Consider the following 21,798-nt stretch of genomic DNA (forward strand, 5'->3'; position numbering starts at 1 on the left):
TCAAATACGAGAGCCTCTGATACTACCTACCAGATTTAAAGTATGAACATCACATAAGCTTAATTGTTCAGCATTTTTACTTCATATTGTGAACGAAGAATCTGATTTAGAGGGTCCTTAAGACCAAGTTTAGTATCTCCTGACAGCCTCAGACAGCTGAGGAAAAAAGTGTGTTGCAGCAAAGTACAGATTTCCATATATAAAAGATAATTTGATAGCTCTGCACAAGACATTAACTTTCCCTGCAAAACCCCAATTTATAATCTCCCAAGTGACTAAGAGTAAGTATGACCAAGAGTAAGGGCTTCGTAAAGCTCCAAGCGAGGCTGTTTCCCAAGCCAGTTTGTCTTTTAAGAAGGCAGCATTTTGGAACAACTCAAACTGATAAGATGACTTTTAGGAACAATCACTTTTGACAGAACTACTCAGCCAGGCTTTCAGGCTGAAAAGTAGATATGGCATCTATAATCCGATATTTTTATACCTGCCTAAATGCCTAAGTATCCAGGGAAGAAAGATGTGGTGAAAAGACTTAGATTCAGAGCTTGACAAGGGATCTAAAGCTGAAGGCACAAAATGAGTACATACAGTCAAATCATCCCCATTCGCAAAGAACACACACTTTGGAGAAGCTGGGTAGAAAACAAAAAGGCAGAAGAACAACACTACCAAGGTGAGGGATGACCATTAAATTACCTGTACAATTAGCTGTAAGAAAATTCTTTTTAGATTACTGAAGAGTGGCTGAAGACAGTTTTGATGACAGCCTATGTAATTACAACTTGTTGAATTCTAAAGCTGTATTTAACCTGGCATGCAACTACAAATACAGGAGCCAGCAGGTGAAGTTCAAATTGAACTTCAACCCATAAACTGGATCTTCTTATCTATTCAATGAAAAGGTTTTCAGGGAACATGGTAAGATCTCTGCCAACGAGACTCCTCAAATCAGTACAGTATGAGCCAAATCTTGGGCTTCTTCATGCCTGTCTAATAAATAACATTCTGTCCAATAACATTTTCAAAGTTAACCACGAGAGACATGGTGGAAATGAAATGTGCTGCTCTGAAGACACCTACCTGATGCAAAATGGGGTGCTCAACAACCCCAATGTACCATGGGATACATAAATGTGGCTAGAGGTTTTCTGTGAGGTGATGGGGCTTTTACAAAAAGCCCGTTTGTACATGTGATGCATCAAGAACCACATCATTTAACCATAAAGTAAACGTTTTTTCTTTAGCCAGTGTCCAATGTCCTAAGACTTTAGTATATATAGGTATTGTTATATAAATATATCTATAGCTATATCTATATCTGTATCTGTAAAAGAACCTCCTTAACTAGAGTGCATACATTCATACATATGTATATGAATAGAACAAAAGTAGCCTTCCTGGCACTGCGCATGCTTTATCTCAACTTCCCTTTATGTTCAGCTGTAAGGTCCAAATGCAGTTTTGCACGGTTACATTCTAGCTATAAAACCCCATATATAAGTATATAACCTCCCCTTTTTTTTAACAAAGAGGTTAAATGAATTATCACCTGCAGCTATATTATACCACTAGAAGGAATGAACACACTAAGCTGTCTATGAAGTTTGCAGTGTACCCTAGTTTTGACAGAAGGGAAGGAAGAGGAGGTTGAAGCATACATCAAATGAAACTTTTTCAACTCAGAATAACCAGGACTAAGCACACCTACTGGATACATTTCTTATGAGATATGACAACAATGATTTAAAAAGGCTTATTTATGAGTCACTAATAAAATCCTAATATGTAGAAAGGCCATCATATGCAAAGCAGGCACAATGTTGTGTTCACTCCTGTTCTTAATTTGGTCATAAACAGACACTGTCTGATCCATCCCGGCAATTTAAAAGCACAAAATCAGGCGGTTTACTTCCCACTTCAGGCAGCGCTGGGAGGTTTCAGTATCTCTGCCTCATTGCTGACATCTACTGTCCTGTGAACGAATCACGCAAAACCTTCACCAGCCCACTTTCCTTTCCAACAGCCGTTCCTGCTTTCTCCCTCTAGAACACATGCCAGAATTTGACTCAACAGAATTTGCAGTGATTTGCATTACCGAAAACCACTCTTAGAAGATGGAGAAAAGGCATTAACTCCCTTGTACTGGACATCTTTTCACCAGGAGATAGTGACTGCACATGACATTGCTGCTAGTTATTGACACTTCTTCCTTTCAAAGATTTGTACCATCTCCTTCCCCCTGCCGAATAGCACCTGCCTGCAGTATCACACACTGCTTCAGTGCCAAGCACGGTCCCAGGCCTCACTCGGACTGCAAGCTCGGCTGCGCCAAGCCTCTTCAATTTGGCCTTCACCAACAAAGTGCAACACATCTCAGACTCAGGCACAGGATGAATTTTAAGGAAAACAAATCATTCAGGAAAAAGCTCATCGATGATGTTTCTCGTTAGTCACAGGTAACACACAATCTTACCTGCTACCAGAAGACTTTTGCACGTGGCCCACTTTTGAAGAAAAGCATCCTCCATGGACTCCGTGGAGTGCAGGCAAAGATGGAGATGTTCCAGCAACTGCTGCCTGCAGCAATGTGGTCTGTGACACTCAGGAAGCATGCTAGTACTGATCAGAGCATGTCATAGGACGGTTTGGGTTGGAAAGGACACTAGACCATGTCGCCCAAGGCTGGGTCCAATCTGGCCTTAAACACTGCCAGGGATGGAGCAGTCACCACTTCTTTGGGCAACCTGTGCCAGTGCCTCACCACCATCACAGGAAAGAACTTGCTTAGATCTAACCTGAATTTCCCTGTTTCAGTTTGAACCCATCACCCCTTGTCCTATCGCTACAGTCCCCGATGAAAAGTCCCTCTCTGGCATCCATGTTGCTACTTACAGGCTCCTCAGGTTAATGAGAGATGCATAGAGAGGCAATGGTTGTAATGTCCTGGTTAAGTTTTATGCTCTGAACCAAACAAATACGACAGGGACCCTTCTTAAAGCCATTCTCCACAACCAATTCTGATCCGTTTTGATTGCCTTTCAGTGAAAATCACTTTCATAAGCCATATCTCCCTACACAAAAAAATGTACATCTTTCTCAATAGATTGCCTACATGCTAATAAATGAAAACAAAGTCAAGACAAATACCTCAGGTCAGCTTTTTGAGGGAAAGGTCTTTTCTTCCCACTGAAGCAGACTTCCAAGTCATCTGTTGTCAGTCTGTGTGCAGAGTCGATGTATGCAGACACCTCCTGGCAACGAGTATTTCTGTCACGAAGGAAGATTACAGACTGTCTTTGTGAAAACAGAAAGGACACCTCTGTGAAAACACAAAGATGGCCACAAATGAAGAAGAGAAACATAGATATGCGTGCTGATTTCTGTATAGAAACATATTTAGAGACTATATAAACATTTTCAACCTTGCCTGGATCAGGCTTCTGTTAGGAGTTAAGACACTTGAATTATGGCATATTAAGGCAATTTCTTAACACAGGCTTGGCAGCATTGCAGTAAAAATAAATACAAATGCAGCGTCAACGCAACATGCTCTCGTGTATTCCCCATGTCTCCTGCTGCCACCTGGGAGGGGTCTTCCTGCAGGTCCCAGGCCATCTCTGCCAGCCCCACACACAATCCTGAAGCAGTCTAATGCTATTGGACACCTAGTTTTGTGCAAGGGTGGTTTTGTTAGGCCATTCTACAACACTACTGTCCATGCAGTAATTACTAGACCCAAGTAGGAAGAGCGAGAATGCTGTTAGATTTGGGATGCACCTCTACAGCCAAAGCAAAACTTATTCAACTTCATATTCACAGCAGATTTTGAGCTCTTTGGAAAGATGATGACTGGAAACTGGTTACCATATGCCTCTCTACTCTGTGCTAGGAGTAGAGAACCAAGCAGACTGCACCAGCCCTCTCTCTTGCCAGACAACCCTTGTATTGTTTCATTCCTAACAGCTAATGAGTTGCAGAACAAAAATCTGATCATTTAAACACAAGCAAACAAACAGCAAAACAAAAATCTGTGCCTAGAACTAAAGCTGACTAAAGCAGGATGGCTTCTGCATCACTTGCTGCTGGGAAACTTTGCTTCCCATTTACTCTCTACTCCTTCTCTGTTCCTTTACCACTTATTTGCTTTATTTTCCAACTGAACAGACCACGGGTTGGTAGAAGGCTGTATGACGTGATTATTTAAAAAAGCTGGCAGATGTTCCAGTATTATTTGCAATGTTAACCAGAGGGCTACCTTGCAAGGCTCTTCTGCTTATAAAATTAATCTCCTAACAAAACATTCATCTATTATCAGCTATGAATCAACATGGAACTACAGATAAGCATAGAGACTACAATCAAAATTGCTTTACAAACTCTAAGAGAGCAACCAGAATATGTAAAAAAAATAAATTTCTATGTTAATGTTACACTTTTGAGGCCTCTCTCAAAGCTAAAGGCCTTTGATCCTTCTCATCCGTCAACAGTGTTTGCCTTCTTTCCTCATCCGGGATTCATTTCCTATCATCTCTAAGCATTCACTCATTAAACTATGAATCAGCTTGAATTTTCTTAAGTTATTCTAAACTTCTTAGTTGTGCTATAGCTTTTTGCCCCTGAGAAGAATAGAGTATTTGTACAAATCTATTGCCGTTACCGTTTTGTTTTCAGTGGGCAGCCCTACCATTCCAGGAAGCGTGTTTCTCCCATAAGCAAGCATCAAAATAAGTGAAATTTGCACTGGCTTCACCCAGCCCAAAATCATGTCCTATGCTATTATAGAACGGTTTGGGCTGGAAAGGACCTTCAGATCACCTAGGTCCAACCCTCTGCCACTGGTCGAGATGCCTCACACTCGACCATGTTGCCCAAGGCTCTGTCCAACCTGGCCTTGAACACTGCCAGGGATGGAGCATTCACCACTTCTTTGGGCAACCTGTGCCAGTGCCTCAGCACCCTCACAGTAAAGAACTTCCTTATATCTAACCTGAACTTCCCCTGTTTCAGTTTAAACCCATTGATTAGAAACATTGGAAGGAGGACAGTTAGATGGGGACAAACATGGAACAAAGATCATCTTCTGAATACTTCCAGCACAGGTAGAAACTTGGAAGCACTGAGGTGTTTAAGTTCAATGCTTATTTTTATTTATTTTTTTTTTCTCCTCAAAAATGACTAGAAGTTCAGTTAATTTGAATCCCTGGCAGTGTTCAAGGCCAGGCTGGACAGAGTCTTGGGCAACATGGTCTAGTGTGAGGTGTCCCTGCCCATGGCAGGGGGTTGGAACTGGATGATCTTAAGGTCCTTTCCAACCCAACCCATGCTATGACTCTAAAGTGTACAGCAACGATTCACATTGTAAGACCAATTAACATCCCTGGGAGCGAGAAAAACCAACAGGTACTTTCTAGGGATTAAAAGGTACACGTGTCAGCTATCGTATGAAAACTTTCAGCTCTCCCAAACCCCTTGCTTTCCTCTCTCCTTAACTCAGGACATTCCTACCCTGGAAGAAAACGTTTTAATACAGGCCATCACCTCCTCTTCACAGTTTGTAGGCATGTCCCACACACTAACTACAGATGGTTTTTAACTGCATCCAAAGGGCTTTGCTGGACTGGGACCTCCAAGATGGCAAATCATAGAAACATAGAATCAAACAGGTTGGAAAAGGCCTTTAAGATCATCAAGTCCGATCATTACCCCAGCACTGCCAAGGCCACCACTAAACCATGTCACTACATCTACACAGTTTGTGAACACTTCCAGGGATGGTGGCTCCATCACTGCCCTGGGCAGCCTGTTCCAATGCCTCAGCACGCTTTCGGTGAAGAAATTGTTCCTAATATCCAACCTAAACCTTCACTGGTGCAACTTGAGGCCATTATCTCTTGTCCTGACACTTGTTACCTGAGAGAAGAGACTAACTGAAATGATTGCAATGAAGATGTGTCCAAGTGCAGTGGAGCTGAAGAGACAGAACACATAAAGAGGCCAGCCTTGTTGTCTGGTGAAACAGTCTTGGAACTCCTTTCACAGCATACCAGACTGGAGGTCGATGACCGGAAAGTAAAGACAGACAATATTTAGGAGTCGGTCACTAATTCACTTAGGAAGCTCTTTTCATATGGCCAATATCACAGATGGGAACTCAGGGGAACAAGCACAACTGGGCTGAAAGGGACAGGCGTAAAATACATTACCAGTTGAAATATACTTCTAATGAGCAGGAATTTATTTCTGTTGCGTAGTTTTTGGCCTTATTTGCCACCTGCAGATCACATTACATCTAATAGAAATACCAGTGGGCAACAGTAGTCAGAGAAAGGACCTCAGCTCTCTATCTTGAAACCAGATGCTATTACCATTTCTGCTTTACAAGCAGAGACAAATTGCTGCCCTGTTCTTCTGGCTAGCTGGGAGTGAAAATAGCATAAAACACCCACAGGCTTGCAGGTTGGGATTTACCTTCTTGATTTGGGGTGAAAGGGGCAAGGTACAGCAGAAATATGTTGTCCTTTCAGTAGAGAGATTGAACCCCCGTAAAGCAAGCCTACAACATGCTCTGCACACACTCCTGTATTTTCATCTGGAAATACCATTCTCTTTCTTATGCTAACTTTGAGACACTTCTAAAACTTGGAGCATATCTGAAATAACTCCAATTTCCTTCTTGGGGAAGGGAAAAAACCCAACTTTTACCTTCTTTTACCTTTAACTTTTGCCCACTACTGAACAAAAGAAGAAAACATGAGGACTTAGAGAATAAGCAGAGGATCACAGCAGCCTTTAGCCTGCTTTCTTCTCATCTCTCCAAAAGAAGCAGGATGTGGTCTAAAGGTAAATGCAAATTCAAATAAAAAAGAAGAGATCCACTCACACAAACATAAAATTTATGTTTGCTTTGGGGTTTTTTCCTTCCTTCAAGTATCTTCAAGCTCTGACCACAGGAGTTAGATAGCATCTCCATATGCCTTCCCAGCTCAGCACCTAAATGCTGGATTCCAGCCCCTGAGAGCGCTGCCGGATACTAACCTGCGACACCAGAGCATGCACAAGCTTAGTTTGGTTTTGTTTTTTCCTCCAAAGACTGTTGCACTTTGAGGATGTAAGGAAAGCAGCCCACTTACTACAAGGACTCAAACAAGCAACCAAGCTACAGAAAATGCCTGGGGCACACGTCCCAGGTCCATAGTGGAGTCTGCCTTGTTCAACAGCTCGCTGTGTGCCCTGTACGTGGGCCTGGGCAGGCAGGCATCAAGATGCATGCACACGCAGTAACCTAACTGAGCTGGTTTGAGCCTGGGAAGCAGTGTTTGTGGGAAAGAATGGCTGGCCAAGAGGCAGATGTTCCAGAAGGAGAAAAGGAGAAAAAATAAATCTGGTTCCCCTTCAGAAGAAGCAATGTTTGCTCTGTATGTGAAACATGTGCTTCCCAGTCCCTCACTGTTCACTGCTCTGACTGGGAGAAGCTCTGTGGACTGTGAATTTGCTTATCTGTGTAAACAGGGTGTTGCCTCAGTTTGAGAACCGCCTGCTGAGAGTGTGAGTTCAGATTAATTCTGCTAGCATGAAAATAAAGGAGCTTATTAAAACCAGAAATGTGCACAGTACATAAAATTTCTTCAGAGAGACGTAAGGAGTCAGCATTAGCAGCAAGAAGGTAGCCACAGCCTTTGGGTTTTGCCCATGTGGAAGAGCGCATGTTTTCCTGGGGTCAGTGAGGGACAGGTACTGCAGGTAATGCTCTCAGCAGAACCAAGAGACCTCAGAACCATAAGGAGAAAAGAAGCAGAAGCATAAAGGCAGTTGTCTGTATGTATATATGTACAGATCTAAGGAAGAAGTTCTTTCCTGTGAGGGTGGGGAGGCACTGGCACAGGCTGCCCAAAGAAGTGGTGAATGCTCCACCCCTGCCAGTGCTCAAGGCCAGGTTGGACAGAGCCTTGGGCAACACAGTCTAGTGTGAGGCGTCCCTGCCCATGGCAGGGGTTTGGAACTAGATGGTCCTTTCCAACCCAAACCATTCTGTGATTCTATGTAAGGAAAGGTGCAGGAGAAGAAGAGAAGGAAAGAAACAAGAAAAAAAAGAAAAAAGAAAACAAAACCCAACAAAAAACCCAGTGCAGGAGCCCCCATCCCACCTGAAGTGTAGGAGTAGGGAGAGGGGTGGTTGCTTTTTAATGAAGACCTATCAAAAAAGAGAATGCAGACGCTTCCTGAAACCTTTTGGGAAGCCAGCTTTTCTTTAAAGCTCCTGAAGAGCTACAAGCCTTTTAATAAATTCAGAAACACGAAGCCAAAACTCAGTACATGAAGAGAGAAAGCTGAAGGAAGAGCAGCCAGGAATGCCCAAAGAGCCAAATTCCTGAGGGGTTTCACCGTTCTGTCAGTAATCTGTCCCATTGCTGAGTGGCACTGAAAGAAACCGGAAGGAAAAAAGCACCACTAGCTTCTCCTTTTATTGCACTTCAAATACCTCAGCTCAGAGTGTGTTTGATAGCCACATTTTTCACTGTCAGTAGCAGTCAGTGGTTCTTGCATGTCAACAAATAGATATATACACATACATACACATATATTCCAAATCGTCATCACAGCTGATGCTCTACCATAGTAACTGAGGCTGTAAAGGCATCTTTCCTGGATCAAGACTACTACAGCCACACGACATGTTCACTTACAGCAGAGAAATGATCTTGTTCTGTATCATGTCTATATAAAATCCCAGAGAACCAAGTGCATCCTAGGAAGTCTTTACAAGTGCTACAGTCCTTCCGTAACAAGGACACATGAAGGCAAAACACCATTTGTTAGAGGGGGTTTGCTGGCTGACGGTAAAGATAGTGGTCTGGTCCTGGGAAAGCTCTGTCCTTGGGTCACAAAGCCAGAAAACAGCAGACTCAAGTCCACCAAAATCTGCTCCTGTCCCTGAAGGGACCAACAGTAGGTATCTGGTAAAATAGCAATGGGGCTCATGCATAAAGCTGCTTCCCCACACAGTATGCTGAACCCCATCAGCCTGCAACTCAAGCATCGCCTAAACTAGGGTTTTTTAAAGCTAGGCTATGAAATTTTTGGATTAACTCTTCCCTATGAGCTAAAGGATGTGTTGTCGGTCAGACAGCAGAAGCTTTGCAAGTACAGTTGAAGAGATGGTCAGTTCTGAGACTGCAGAAGGAAACCCAGGTTCGGCACTCACCCACGGTACTACAGGAGAAGAACGTGCAGAAAGAAATGTGGAAATTCAAGTTGTTTTCCTAGCTGATTCACTGAAAACATACATTTCTATTTATCCTGCTAAAACATATAAAAGCTGTGTAATTATTAGACAGGTAAACCATTAGATAAACTAGCAAAAGCTTTCAGCCTGGAAAGTATGTGAGAAAAGCAGCCTTTTTTGTTTCCCAAGAATCTCAACTTTCAAAAGTCCATAAATATTGCTTAAAGGTTTTGGGGTGGTGGTTTTTTTTCAGCTCACTCTCCTGTACCTGCTCCATCCGAAGGGCATCAAAGTATTTTCCCTGGCAAACACCTAATTTATGAATAAATAAGAACTGAGGCATGAGAAACTAGAATAATAAGGGTATGCCTTAAAGTCAGTGAAAGGAACTGCTCAAAGCCTGTGCAAATGGGTCAGGGAAAGCAAAATAAAGCCTGTGCAGTGGGAACCTTTAGGGGCTGGGTTTTGTTGGCCTTGTTGCTCTTGAGATGCTACTTCAAAATTGCTGCTTGTCTGCCTTGGAAGCGGCTCCATATGCTTGGGGCAGGGGGAGCCAAGTGGTGGGGTAACCCAGACCTGCTGTCTGACTGCAGGTCAGATCTGAGCAACACTTCCTCTCACCAGTTCTGAGTGGCTTTCTTCTTACAAGTCTGTTTATCGAAGTTGTTTTCCAGTGGAGAAAAGAGACTGTAAAAATAATAAAGGATTCATTTGCATGCCTTTGAACTTGTGTGTGTGTGTTTTGGGTTTTTTTTGTTTTCCTTTGACAGAAAAAAAAAAAAAAGAGAATCACAGAACGGTTTGGGTTGGAAAGGACCTTAAGATCATTCAGTTCCAACGCCTCACACTAGACCATGTTGCCCAAGGCTCTGTCCAACCCGGCCTTGAAAAGCAAAGACCTCTTACAATCACATGGAAAAATACAACCAAATAACTTTCCAAATTCCAAGTTATTTTCCTATTTTCCGCTGACCTAACAGTAAAGCACAATCCATGCCACCCCTTGGGCGCTGATAGTGGTTGCAGAACCTCTTGGTGTTAAATTTGTTTTCTTGGAAGGATTTTAAAACAGGACTCACATGTAGCTTTGGGATTAGATGAACAGCTTGACTGTGAGATGTGTCCAAAGCTGCTGTTTGAGCGCGCTGTCAGTGCGACTGGAGCAGGTCACACCGCCTGCCCATCAGAAACAGCCTGGGAAGGTAAATGAGGAAAACATCCTTCCTTGCTGCTGGAAGAGCGGAGGGGTCCGGCTGGGCACTGCATGGGGCTCTGACAGGGGGTCTCCCACCCAGCAGGGTGAACCAAGCATCCTGTCCTGCACCAGGGCCATGTCCCACAAGATGTGGAGTCCGGCTTGGCCGGCAAATCTACAGAACTCAGCATTATTTTGTTCTCAGCAGATAGAAACCTGTGCTCACCCCAGCATGTCCCAGTGCCTTGGCAAACACAATGTTTTGACAACCTGCAGCTCCCATCATTGAGGCAAACCATGGGGCCAAGGCTACGCCAGACTCTTCTGTTCCTGGGCAACAACCTCCTTGAGGAAGGATTTATGTGAAGTGACTCTGTTACCTAGATAAGACCTCCCCGCAGCAGATACATACACACAATTCACTGCGATAGCAGAATGTCCACGTTCTGTATGAGAATCCCTAGCTACATGGGACTCAAGAAACTCCTTAAAAAAGCAACAAGTTGCATGGAATTTCACAGCCTTCCCCTGGAACAGCAAGGACTGACATGAATACATCACCCCCTGTGCTCTGGGGTTGTCTTTACTTCCATAATAACAACTTCAAGGCAGTGATCCTGCTGACACAAGCAAGTGTTTGCTTTTCTGAAGCCTCCCCCTGCTACTCCTTGGCCTTTTGGGCAGCTGGAAAGGGAGCTGTGCTTGGCAGGTGCAGAGAGGCCGACCGGCACTAGCATCTACAGCTGCTTCCTGCTGCAAAGAGAGCAGAACAAGCTGTTTTCCTGAATTTATTCAGACCAAGGTATAAACGGGCACAGTTCACTAAAGCTGATGTCACTTCTCTTGATGCTGGTTCTGATGAAACCTAGTAGACAAGAAAGGCAAAGGAGAGATCCAACAGAAATCATAAACCACAAGAGGAACACACTTCCAAGACATAAAACCCAAGAGGGTTGAACTCCAAGTATGAGGACAGCAGCTTCTAGTAGTTGCTGTGGGGTTTGTGAACATTTGCTGGGTGATCATATACACACTTCAACTCTCCTTATGTTATGAGACCTGAAGGACCACTGCAGAAATTCCAGCCAGAAAGAATAAGCATTCACCAATGGATCAAGGTTTATATGATAAAAACCAGCTTTACTGAAGTCAATCAAAACAAAACTAAGATCCCTGGCCCTAGAGAGCTGCACAGAACTTAAAAACCAGCTCAAACACCCACCAAAGTCCTCGAGCCTTCACAAAGGGGTGAAAAAACCCCCAAAAAACCAAAAATGAACTAAAAGGAGAAACACAGCACAGGAAGTAAAATCAAACCCAAGCAAAAGCATCTTGCTTTTAATGTATGAAAGTTTAGATGCTTTGGATCATATAGAAGCGTACTCAGTTTTTCCTGCCACAGGGCACAGAAGGCTGTTGATTTTGAAATTCTAATTAAAAATAGGGTTAGATGTACATCTGCCTGACTCTGGATGATCTGCTCAGGGTGTAAAACTTCTCAAAGGCATCTCTCTGATTCAAGATGAAGCCCAACTGTGCTGCAGGCTCCCAGCCCCATCCCGCACACCCACCTGCGGGGCTTCCCTTCCAACTTCCAACCACTTCTCCAAGACAAGAGAAGGATTTGCATCCTAACAGCTTTCCCCTTTTTTGTTTTTGGTAAGCAGTGACCTTTTAAAGCAACCCACCTGTCCAAAGAACACTCCTTCCTGGTATTTGCCAAGCACATCTGACCAGATTTGACTGCGACGAACATCATGCCTCCAGCTGCTGAACTGAACTAGTCATTCCCAGACTTCCTTTTTTGCCTTCTTTTTCAAAATGCTGTTTACTGAAACATTCCTAAAATCCACTTGGCAGCCTCAGGACTTCAACCTCAGCTGTATGCCCTGTGTGTTCTTAACACTGGCACTGCTGCAAGAGGCCAGGGAGAACTTTGCACTTTTCCACAGGATCAGTTTTACAGACTCAGTAGCCAGGGGGACAGGCTGGGGTCTGTGAGCAGATGAGGGGCAATGGAAGGCTCTGAAAGGACTTGGAAGTTTGCAAACTCCTCAGGGTCAGGAGCTTTTCCTAACACCTAACACACTATTGGAGAGTTGCAGAAGTTGTTCATGGATTAAACTGAAACAGGGGAAGTTCAGGTTAGATCTAAGGAAGAAGTTCTTTCCTGTGAGGGTGGTGAGGCACTGGCACAGGTTGCCCAAAGAAGTGGTGAATGCTCCATCCCTGGCACTGCTCAAGGCCAGGTTGGACAGAGCCTTCGGCGACATGGTCTAGTGTGAGGCATCCCTGCCCATGGCAGGGGGTTGGATCTAGATGATCTTAAGGTCCTCTCCAACCCAAACCATTCTATGATCCCTCCCACCACACTCACAACACCCAGTGAGTACATCCACTGGCACAGTCACAGGCTGGAGATTCCTTCCCATGTAATTACAGGGTGGTGCCACTGTGCAGATGTCTTCATGCAAAACTTCAGCAGCCCACAATTAAGCAGAAGAATCCTGCAGCAAATGTGGTTGGAAGGAAAAAAATACACAAGTTTACCCTACATTTGACAGAACTGCCTATAAATAGCTATAGGGTCTTGTCAAGCACATCTTTGCTGTAATTTCTCCTAAAATATTATGTCAGTGGGATTTAGTCCCATGTGTATGTTTTCTCTCAGAAAATGGCCTCGCTAGTACATCTCAAAGATGTCTCTGCCTAGCATCTGGAAGGTATGCATGTGGATTTATAAGGCTTATGTGAAGCATAAGTCAGCAGTTAATCCATTTGATGGTATATCATGTGACTATGTACTGTGACCACATGAAAACTCTGCCATCAATAAAAAAAAGGCAAAACTACAGCTAACCTATAATTTTGGTTGACTGAATCAAGCCTATTCCATGGACTCACATACATTTAGTCCCAGATCTGCCATACAAAGATGCTTGACAGTCACATCTTTAATGACTTCCACGTGCAGCTCCTGGGGCTGAAGACTTTTCTCCCCTCAATAATTGTTTACTTGACAAAATGAGAATAGAGAAAACTGAACACTGGCATCATGAAGGGTGCTGAAGTGCAAGAGGTGACTTATCACAGCTGCAGTCTTAGGAGCACTGGAAATAAGGGTAAGGCTTAAACCTCTTTGGCAAGAGTGTTATGTTATTTACTCTGAGATATCTGCTACAAACATTTCCTGCCCCCATCCAAATTTTAGCACTCCACCTCCCCAAAGCATGTACTTGTAGGCAAGCTACGATCAAAAACTGCAGCGTGTGTTGTGCTGCCAACTGGTTTCACTGCAGAAATGGAAAGCGAATTCCTTTCTGGAAGGGGACTGAGGAAGGCAGTGGGAAGTCCTCTCCAGAGATCTGGTTCTGAGGGTTTCCCCTTCACATCTCACTGATTTCCTCAGAGGTTCTTCCAAAGACAGCAGTTCTCCAACATCAAAGCTGGAGAAAACTGCTCTGCTGTGCTTCTGTTTGGCTCCTTTATCAGAGCAGAGCACTACAGAATACCCAAAGTCTCATGTTAATTAAACATCAGTGTCACCACGACAGAAATCACTACCTAAGGCTTCATTTATGGAACTCTGCTGTGTCTCCATGAAAAAGATGCATGACTGGAGAAGGAATAAAAAAGGGAAGGAGCAGAGAAAGATGCTACCCTATATTAGTAATTTAAATATAAGGAAACATATCTTATATTGATTATGTCTCCCCCATCAAGCATCTAGCTGCTATTAGCTGTGAAGAGACAGGTTTCTTAGGGAAATCTAAAGCCCCAAAGAAGTGGTGAATGCTCCACTCCTGGCAGTGTTCAAGGCCAGGCTGGACAGGGCCTTGGGCAACATGGTCTAGTGTGAGGTGTCCCTGCCCAAGTCAGGGGGTTGGAACTAGATGATCTTAAGGTCCTTTCCAACCCAAACCATTCTATGATTCTATGATTCTATGAAACAGGCTTTCAAATACACAAGGAAACAGACCCACACCTCCTCCTCTCACAAGGACGCTTGAAAACTTGAACTGATGTCAGGGACTCAGCAGTCAACAGCTAAATGACAGTTACAGACCTGTCCTTACCAACCTCCATCCACGTGCCTCATCCCTTCAGCCTGGACCAACTCTACGCATTTGAAGTCTTCCTAAGTTGTCTTGTGTGGTCTACCCCTTACACAGTAAAAAAACATACACAGATCAGAAATCTGCCTGATAAAAAGATCTAGCTGCATTTCATTGGTAAGTCCACTGAAGTCTCCCGGTCAGCAGGATTGCCAAGGCACACCCTGCCTGCTTCTACCTGTAAAACTCCTCAGCCAATCACTTCAGCATGAAATACATCTTAAAATGAAAACTCTGCATCTGAAAAGAGAAGCAGATAGCCAAAACATTCTAAGCTCCAATTTAAAAAGCAGTGATTTAATCGGAAATGCTTCCAAATGTCCAAGAGCGTATAGAAACACATCTGAAACTATACAGTCACTTTCTACATGCCCCTTTCCCCTCACGCCACTAACACGATGGATTATTCTGACTTTGCTTTGATTTCTCATCTGAACTCACAATCCACACTACACAAGTTTTAGGAGCTGCTTTGTATGTCAGGAGCCCCACAGAATAAGCCACGAGGCATGAGAGATTGTAAAATTATATTGCCCCCAAACACTGGTGGATGCTGCCAAAAGCACTGGTGTTTCAGGGGGTTGTGCTTCCCAATGGAAGCTGGGCAGCATGGCTTATCCCTCTCACAGCCCTCCAGGCCCTGGGAGGATGTGTCTGTGCACGGATGGGACACAGACAAACTCCCACTCCTCACACACTACCTTGCAGTGGAGGCTCTAAAGGGGCAGATGCAATAATGGGGATGATATCACATATATATATGATATCCTTGGAGGCTCAACAAGATGGTGAGGCAGGGTCTGGGTGTCCAGGGTGGGAACTGCTTGACGATAACCACAGGGAATGTAAGGTACCTTGATCTTCACAGGAGCTGAGCGAGCTTCTCAGATTTACCATAAACAAGAAGAGTCTGCCTGGATATAGAACCATAGAATGGTTAGGGCTGGAAAGGACCTTAAGATCATCCAGCTGCAGCCCCCTGCCATGGGCAGGGATGCCTCACACTAGACCATGTCGCCCAAGGCTCTGTCCAACCTGGCTTTGAACACTGCCAGGGATGCAGCATTCACCACTTCTTTGGGCAACCTGTGCCAGTGCCTCCCCACCCTCACAGGAAAGAACTTCTTCCTTAGATCTAACCTGAACTTCCCCTGTTTCAGTTTAAACCCATCACCCCTTGTCTTATCACTACAGTCCCTGATGAAGAGTCCCTCTCTGGCATCCCTGTAGACCCCCTTCAGATACCGGAAGGCTGCTCTGAGGTCTCCACGCAGCTTCTCTTCTCCAGGCTGAACAGCCCCAATTTTCTCAGCTGCTGTAGAGCTGTAATGGGGCTGCAAGCACCTGAGTAAGCTCCTTTCTCATGCTTTTTTCATGCTCTCATAAGTACACATGTGGAACTTCAGGGTGCTGCATGCTAGGCACGAGCACACGTTCACATACTGTAGTGGCTGTGTTCCTGTGTAAAGGGCACTTGTTCAACACTGAACTGCTGCTGCAACACAAATACTGTAGGGAGCAGAGGAAGCATCCAAATAAACAGCAGGGCTGAAATCAAAAGATACCAAACCAGTGCTATCAGATCCTGAGCACTTCTCAAAACTGTCTTATGTAGATAGAAGTTCCATTTTCTGACTGAAAATTGGTGTCAAGCTGATCCTAACAGAGCTAGCTGAGACCAACCGACCTGATCCTAGTCTCCCTTCTTTTAAGAACCAATTCAGCTCTTTGAAAAGTTTATTAAACACTGTACCATGCCAGGCATTCCCTGCAGTACAACAGACAAGGTGTAATCTCATGGAGCAACAGTGGGAAACGTCTGCTGTAGAATTACACATTGGGATGTTCTTGAGGATGTTCTTCATTAGTGCCCTAGCACCTTCTGAATAGATTTTCACATCAAAGAATTGCTAATATAAACATACTTTGGTTTACACCGCTCCTCAAAAATCAGTGTTCAACATCTAAACATCTATAAATCACGCTGATCTCAACTTCTGCAACTTCTCAACCATCTGGATTCCAAGCTGAGAATTCAAAACACATTCTCTGATTCTAGTTAAATTGCTAACTCTTTAACCAATGCAATGCTCCAGCTGACAAGCTGTTGAAGTAATTAAAAAGAGTGCTATGATGGCTTTAATAGGATTTTAGGGAGGAAAATGCCCAGCAGTTCACCACTCACAGGAATCCTGTAGAGCAGAACTAGAATAAGTAGCCCTTCAGCTGTGAACAAGATTGAGTGCATGTGTTTTAAAAATACTATGTCTAACTAAATTGTGTATTCATAAGAAAAAAGCCTTGTGATGCAGCCTGGGCAGCCTGTGTGTAAAACACAGCCACAAAAATCAGGAAATAAAGCCAGTACCTGTGCTTCTACCTCTCCACAGTAACATGATAGCCCACACATTGTGACCCAGCATTGCTCCTGAAGACATCATTTTCTTCCTCAACTATTATTCTGATGTTGGAGTTGCTTGTATTGACAGAAGGCAGAATGCTGGAAGGTTGTGAGAAGAACATCGCCTGTGGGGGAGGAACTGAAAGTATTGGAGTCATGATGTAATTTGGGTGATAAACACTAAATAATGTAATAATATCACTAAATAACGTCAGTAATATATGCTCCTGAGGGTCAAAACTGAAACAAATGCATCATTTCTATATGAAGCCAGCAAATGGGAATCACACTGAAGTGTGCACAGGCTAAAGTGAGAGCATAGGTCCAAGTATCTAACGACATATTGCAGCCTGGCTTCTAACAGTCCAAGACAAAACCATAAAACCAGTGCTGGAATACTTCTATTGACACTTCCTTTCACCTCTGAGACTGATTTCAGTCAGCTGAACCCAAATGTGTAACCTAAACAAGCAATTGTAGGTACCAGTACTTCTGCATTTATTAACTGGATACAACACAAAGCTTTAAATACAACCTGAGCTGGCCCTTTCTGCCACGTATATACCGGTGAGATGCTGTATGGATCAGCCTGTCAAAAAAAAATCCCTAAGAATTTGCTGTAATGTACAAAAGACTTTGAAATGTCAGTTAAAGACCCCCCCCAAATGCATTTCTTCCATGAAACTCATGAATATCAATGCACAGTCATCATAAATTCTGTCAAACATCCATTCTCAAACAATGAAGGAAAAAAACCCAAAATCCCTAAAGCAGCTCTGGTTCTAGCTGTAGTTCTGTGCTGCTCACTCACGACCAAACTCCTTATTGCAAATAAGAAGGGGGTTCCTCAGTCCCTACTAAGCAGTGTGGTAATCCTAATGAGCAGTATCTTCCAAGTAATTATACTCTTAGAATAACGATGTTAATAAAAACAACAAATAAGAGGACACCTGGGATAGTTCTCTCGTGTCTGCTGAAATTCTGGTAAAAGCTTCTGGAGTTCATACCAGCAGGCAGATGAATCAAAGCAAATCTTACTCCCCTGAAGTCTGATTCAATGTCAGTTGATGCAAATGAGCATTAGTTGAGTGAGCGAATACCTACGTGCAATTCAGCACTGGTGCCAAAATCACACATGATAAAACTTGTTTATGAATTTGCCTACATGGGTCATCACAAAAATATTTGCTGCTTCTTCGTAAGGATAACACAATTATTAATCTCCCAGGAAAAGTTATCTATTAAAAGTTTTCTATTGAACTATGATAGCTAGTATACAGAATTTAATTCATTCCAATTTTCCTTATCCACACACAGGTCACTATTAGACAAAAGATCTGGCACCAAAGGTTTTTTGGGAAAGACTGCAACTTATTAAGGTGAAAATCACATCCACCATTCACAGTTGCATCATCAGGAACATCTTTTATTCCTTTTGAACTCAAGTCCTCAGCTGGCTCAACCTTTTGGTTTGGCAGCCCTCTAAAGAAAAGTGATTTGAGGCTACCTCGACAGGCTCCAATTTTCCTTCAACCAGGCTTCAGGGAAGCCTCTTTCTTTTCAGTATTCTCTCCTGAGAAACCTGCTCCAGAACATCCCAAATATGGATTGCCATCTTCCCTTCCTTTTGGGTTTTTTTTTTTAAGAGTCAAAACCATGCCTCTCCAGCGTGGACACTGAGCACCATTCGCCCCGTGATCACCCAAAGAAGCCAAAGCCACATGCTTTCTCCTCCCTGGGAATACACCTAAATGCACACAGAGTTCTTAATATTCCAGAAATTCTCCTTATCTTTTGACTAGTCCAAGACTGCACTTAGGATTACAACAAGATGCTTTGATAAGACTTAAAGCATATCAAAGAGGCAGAGATGCTGCCTCTGTGCATGCGATCCTGTGAATCAGCAGCCACATGCTTGTTCTCTCTCTCGCCAGAGGCAGCCCATGCATGCCATTCCCCAGGTCCTTTACTCCAGAGATAAAGCAATAGCAGTTTTGCTCCCTCCACATCCTGTGAATCACGGGCTGACCCAGCTGCAGATGCTCTGCATGCCCCTGCCCTCCATTCCCACCGCTTACCCAAAGAAAACATACAAGAACTGGCAAGTCAGGGGCCTCCATCACATTGTGCCCTACCCGAAAGATAAGGTGAGGAGACTGAGGCACCTCTTTGGCATGCTTCACCTCAGGGTGCTGCTGCCTGAGAAGTGGGAGCCAGCTCCCCTCGGGGTCCAGGTGAGGCCATTCCAGGCCAATGGAGCAAGAGGCAGCAGCTATGGGACATGGTGTCAGTACTAGACAAGGGCAAAAGCAAGACAACTGTACAAAAGGGCAGGGTTGAGGGAGAGGCAAACTAGATCATCCTCCACACACAGAGCATTTACACAGAGAACCGGTTGCCGCAGAGCCCAGATGGCCTGTGACAGTTTGTGACTTTGAAAACCCAGTGCAGAGAGATCTCTCTCTCTCACCCCTCCCATCCTTTTGCTCTTCCACATGCCCTCTCAGCTTGGTGTGCTTGTGCATTCACAGTGGTTGTGCAGCTCACATACCTAGAATCTCATTGCTTAGTCTCTTCAGCCGTAAAATCTGGGACTTTGCATATAGCTGGCAATAGCTGTGGTAGGAAGGAAGGGGTTAAGGATGGAGTTTGTTCCCTGTTCTAATTGCCTCGTGTGCCATTGGCCTGTTGACCACAACAGTGAATCTACCATGCCAAATCTTTAAAATTAGAAACATCTGAAATGACTCTCACCTGCTGAATGTTTTTGGACAGTTTTACTATGTGACAAATAATCCTTCTTTACAGGTTCAGCAAAACTTCTGAAAATAGCTTCGGAGCCCAGCTGAGGATATGCTATTAACCATGGCTATGACCCCGGCCCAAACCAATGCACAGGTCCTTTTGTCTCTGCCAGCTATGCAACAGCTACAGATTTTGTATTTGCCCGTTTTAAGCACTTCCAAACATTTCTATGAGAGTCTTGATAACCTTCCAGTAAAGAGCAGCTGTCAAAATGTATTGTAGAATATACCAGCAGACCTCCTCCACACTGCTGCTATAATTAGGTGTTGGATTTTTTATGTTGGCTTTAAAGCAGCTTGCAGAGAATATAATTTTCAGTTTGACTAAATAAAACATTCGGAGCATATCAGGTCCATCATTATATTTCAATCTGAGAAGAATGTGTTCAGTTTAAAAGAAAGCAAGCAGCAGAGTTGGTGGTAATTTATTTTACCTTTCACAGCTTCTGAAAGCCAAACCCTCAGAGTAACTACAGTTCACAAAGTATGCAGGAATTTGGGACCTCCTTCCAAAGTGAGCTCAGCATCTACATGTCCCTTTCAGGGCAGCACTTCACAGGTAGAAGCTCTGAAGCTTTTACCCGCCCAAGCCTCTGGTGATACTTTCCTGACTTTCTTCCCAAGCCCATTTATTGAAACAAGTTTTCTGAAACAATGAGTAACCTTGAAAATAGACGCAAGAATCTGTCTCAAAGGGGATATATAAACATCTTAAAGCAGACCACAGCTACTCTGAACTTCAGCCTGATCCTACATAACACATCAGCACTGTATAGCGTACAACTCTCCACTCCTGCTAGTTCAAGGGTTGTATTTTTATGCTGACAAATCGCCCTCTAATAATCGTCATATTTACCAAGATCATTTTCTCCTCCATTTCTTCAGTTTATTTTTCCTTTGGCATTAAAAAATCCCTTGTATTCATGCTTCAGCTCCTCTGAACTATTCTTACTCTTTCACTAGGAAAGCAGACCATCGGTAACACGTCAAGTAAAAGCCTGTTATTCCCCAATGCTTTCTTCTTGAGAGCAAGCTAAGACTCCCAGTCCCTCTGTGACTCACTCAAAAATGCAGTGCTAGTTATCAAGGCTATGTTGTAAGAAGATGTCATTTTGATCTCTCCTTGGATTCATTACATTCTTAGTCATTTCTTTGTGTCAGTAGTATTCCACACCCTCAATACTTGTATATAGAGCTTTTTAACTGGAGCCATGTCACAAATTACCCTATATTTTGGCTGTAGCCTGACAATTGTGCTACATTTCTATTACTGCTCATGCAATTTTCTTTTCAATTACAAGCTTTCTTTTAGGGGTAAAGACAAGAAATATTTGCTCACTGGTATCAACAAGGAGAGAAAAATGGTGCTGGGACTCTTCATCAGGGACTGTAGCGATAGGACAAGGGGTGATGAATTAAAACTAAACAGGGGAAGTTCAGGTTAGATCTGAGGAAGAAGTTCTTTACTGTGAGGGTGGTGAGGCACTGGCACAGGTTGCCCAAAGAAGTGGTGAATGCTCCATCGCTGGCAGTGTTCAAGGCCAGGCTGGACAGAGCCTTGGTGACATGGTCTAGTGTGAGGTATCCCTGCTGATGGCAGGGGGTTGGAACTGGATGATCTTAAGGTCCTTTCCAACCCAAACCATTCAGTGATTCTATGACTTGTTCCACGGGTGAACACGGAGGATGTGCAGAGCACAAAAATAACAAGACTGGCATCATTCGGAAGCCCATCTTTAGGACTGATGGTCTGAAGGCTGCATCCCCTGGGGAAAGAGAGCACATGCAGCACAGCCAAGGTGCCCTGAATCAGAGGAATAGATTAGTTTGCAAAATAACTATGGATTGACCATTAAAGTTTTAATCAAGTTCCACTGAACCTAATGAGAAATTTCCTTGGATAATGAGAAAACTCAACTGACTTAGTGTGTGGATGTGACTCCCTCACCTCACCATACACATGCACCGTGGCCGGTCCTTGTGCTCCATGACTTGTGGGTGACTCAGCACAACGTGGGGGCACGGTATGGAACAGGCACCCGGAGGAGTAGGCACGGGTC

General features: G+C 43.8%; 1 protein-coding gene across 1 annotated transcript in view; it reads right to left on the reverse strand.

Annotated features, from left to right (window-relative positions):
* Window positions 1-21,798, reverse strand: part of CFAP299 (cilia and flagella associated protein 299) — a 156,295-nt gene that overhangs the window by 25,242 nt on the left and 109,255 nt on the right. Inside the window, 1 exon segment of the mRNA XM_030479600.1 lies at window positions 3,148-3,319. Coding sequence (XP_030335460.1) covers window positions 3,148-3,319 — 172 coding nt within the window.

The sequence above is a fragment of the Strigops habroptila genome, chromosome 3, assembly GCF_004027225.2.
Source record: "Strigops habroptila isolate Jane chromosome 3, bStrHab1.2.pri, whole genome shotgun sequence".
In the NCBI taxonomy this organism is placed as follows: Eukaryota; Metazoa; Chordata; class Aves; order Psittaciformes; family Psittacidae; genus Strigops; species Strigops habroptila.